The sequence below is a fragment of the Pyrus communis genome, chromosome 9 (assembly GCF_963583255.1).
Source record: "Pyrus communis chromosome 9, drPyrComm1.1, whole genome shotgun sequence".
In the NCBI taxonomy this organism is placed as follows: Eukaryota; Viridiplantae; Streptophyta; class Magnoliopsida; order Rosales; family Rosaceae; genus Pyrus; species Pyrus communis.
This window is the reverse complement of record NC_084811.1, coordinates 22,746,682-22,748,540: the sequence shown is the minus strand read 5'-3', so window position 1 is coordinate 22,748,540 and position 1,859 is coordinate 22,746,682. Positions and strand designations below refer to the sequence as shown.

General features: G+C 34.4%; 1 protein-coding gene across 1 annotated transcript; it reads left to right on the top strand.

The window, feature by feature from the left end:
• Positions 1–550: 550 nt before the first annotated feature.
• Positions 551–1,270, top strand: LOC137746132 (dirigent protein 22-like). Its single transcript, XM_068486211.1, has one exon. The coding sequence runs from the start codon at positions 617–619 to the stop codon at positions 1,205–1,207; it is 591 nt and encodes a 196-aa protein (XP_068342312.1). The 5' UTR covers positions 551–616; the 3' UTR covers positions 1,208–1,270.
• The last annotated feature ends 589 nt before the right edge of the window (positions 1,271–1,859 follow it).

The following is a 1,859-nucleotide window of genomic DNA, read 5'->3' as shown; positions in this document are numbered from 1 at the left end:
GCCTTGAAAAGAATAACAAATACTGGGCTCCTTCGTCGAAGACTTATGGTTGCTTTTGGTAGAAGAATTTTGAGTTTGACGAGTATGCTGACACATTGTTATTCTTCATGTGTTATACAACATTGTTGATATTTTATTAACCTATATTATAGTATTAATAAATATAAACATATATTATAACACCATAAATTAATAACATCACGTATAGTTTGATGATCAAAACAAAATATTCTTATTCTCAACCTACGTGCTAGGTCAATACGACATAAAATATGTCTTGTCAAAATAACTACATCCAAAATAGTCCAATATCTCCTACATTTGGATTAAGATTTTAATAATCTTAGATAAAAAATAACTTTTTAAAAACTTAAAATACACTATAAAATCCATCAAAATCTATTGCTTTTAAAGTTCTGTAAAATCAAATCCCAATTAAACACGCCCCTAGTACTTTTCTCATCTGTCACAACTTGTTATGCCAACTTTTACAATTATTCAAATCCATTTCGTTTTCTATATATTAAGGTTGCCCAAAACAAAACTACTTGTCCTAAAAACCTTTTTATACTTCTCTCTCCTTCAAAAAGCTCTATACCATCCTCAACTCTCTACAATGGCCAAGACCCTCCAAAACCTCAGTTCTACCTACACCATTCTCATAACCATTTCCTTCTTCTTCTTCTCAACCCTTGTCACTTCAGAGACTCACCATTTCTCAAGACCCTTATCTCCATCAAAACATGGTCTAAAGAGAGAGAAACTGAGCCATCTGCACTTCTACTTCCATGACATATTAGGTGGCAGAACCCCCACGGCAATTAAAGTGGCTGAGGCACTCACGACGAACACTTCCATGACTGGCTTTGGCACTGTGGTCATGATTGACGACCCATTGACTATCGGCCCTGAATCGAGCTCTAAGCTAGTCGGAAAAGCCCAAGGTATTTATGCTTCAGCTTCACAAAGTGAGGTGGGCTTTTTGATGGCTTTGAACTTTGTTTTTGTTGAAGGGAAGTATAATGGTAGCACTCTCAGTGTGTTGGGGCGCAACGCCGTGGTCTCAGCTGTGAGGGAGATGCCGATAGTAGGAGGAAGCGGGCTTTTCCGATTTGCTCGTGGCTATGCGCTTGCTAGCACTCATCAGTTTGACATAAAAAGTGGAGATGCTGTTGTGGAGTATAATGTTTATGTCTTCCATTATTAACTGGTGTACGTGTTGTTTGTTTTCCTAGCTTTTTTGTGGCTTTTACATATGAATTTTGAAACAGTCTTGTGGCTCAATTAATTTTCCAATCCCCTGCTGATTCTTTTTGAAGATTGTAACTCTTTGTTATTGTTTTACAATAAATATCGTTACTTCTTAAAATAAACAGAATATATACTTTTTCTTTTCATCCCATAAATCATTCACATTTGAGTCCTATGTAAAGAAGATTCATAATCTAGCTATCACATTGCTATAATTTGTAATAACATTGATTATTGTCATTTGTTACTAGTACTCGGGTTCATATTATAAGTATGGAGATATATGAATACACAATAGAAAATCCTTTGCCTTCTGGTAATTATTCAATAAAAGGGCATATTCTTGGAAGCCACATGAAGATCAATCTCGACAATATTTGCCTAGAGTAACTATTGATCAATCTTTGTTTATAAGAAATGCTTCCATTGAGATGAATCATGGTGATCATAGATATCTATATGTGATTTGACATAATTTCATATATTACATAAATTTTAATGGGATATGGATGATAGAAGAATGAATGACATTGTAACTACAATTAAGGTTCGAAAAAGTATCATGATTAGTTCATGTATGCTTCTACTAATTCGAGTAGTCATAAACT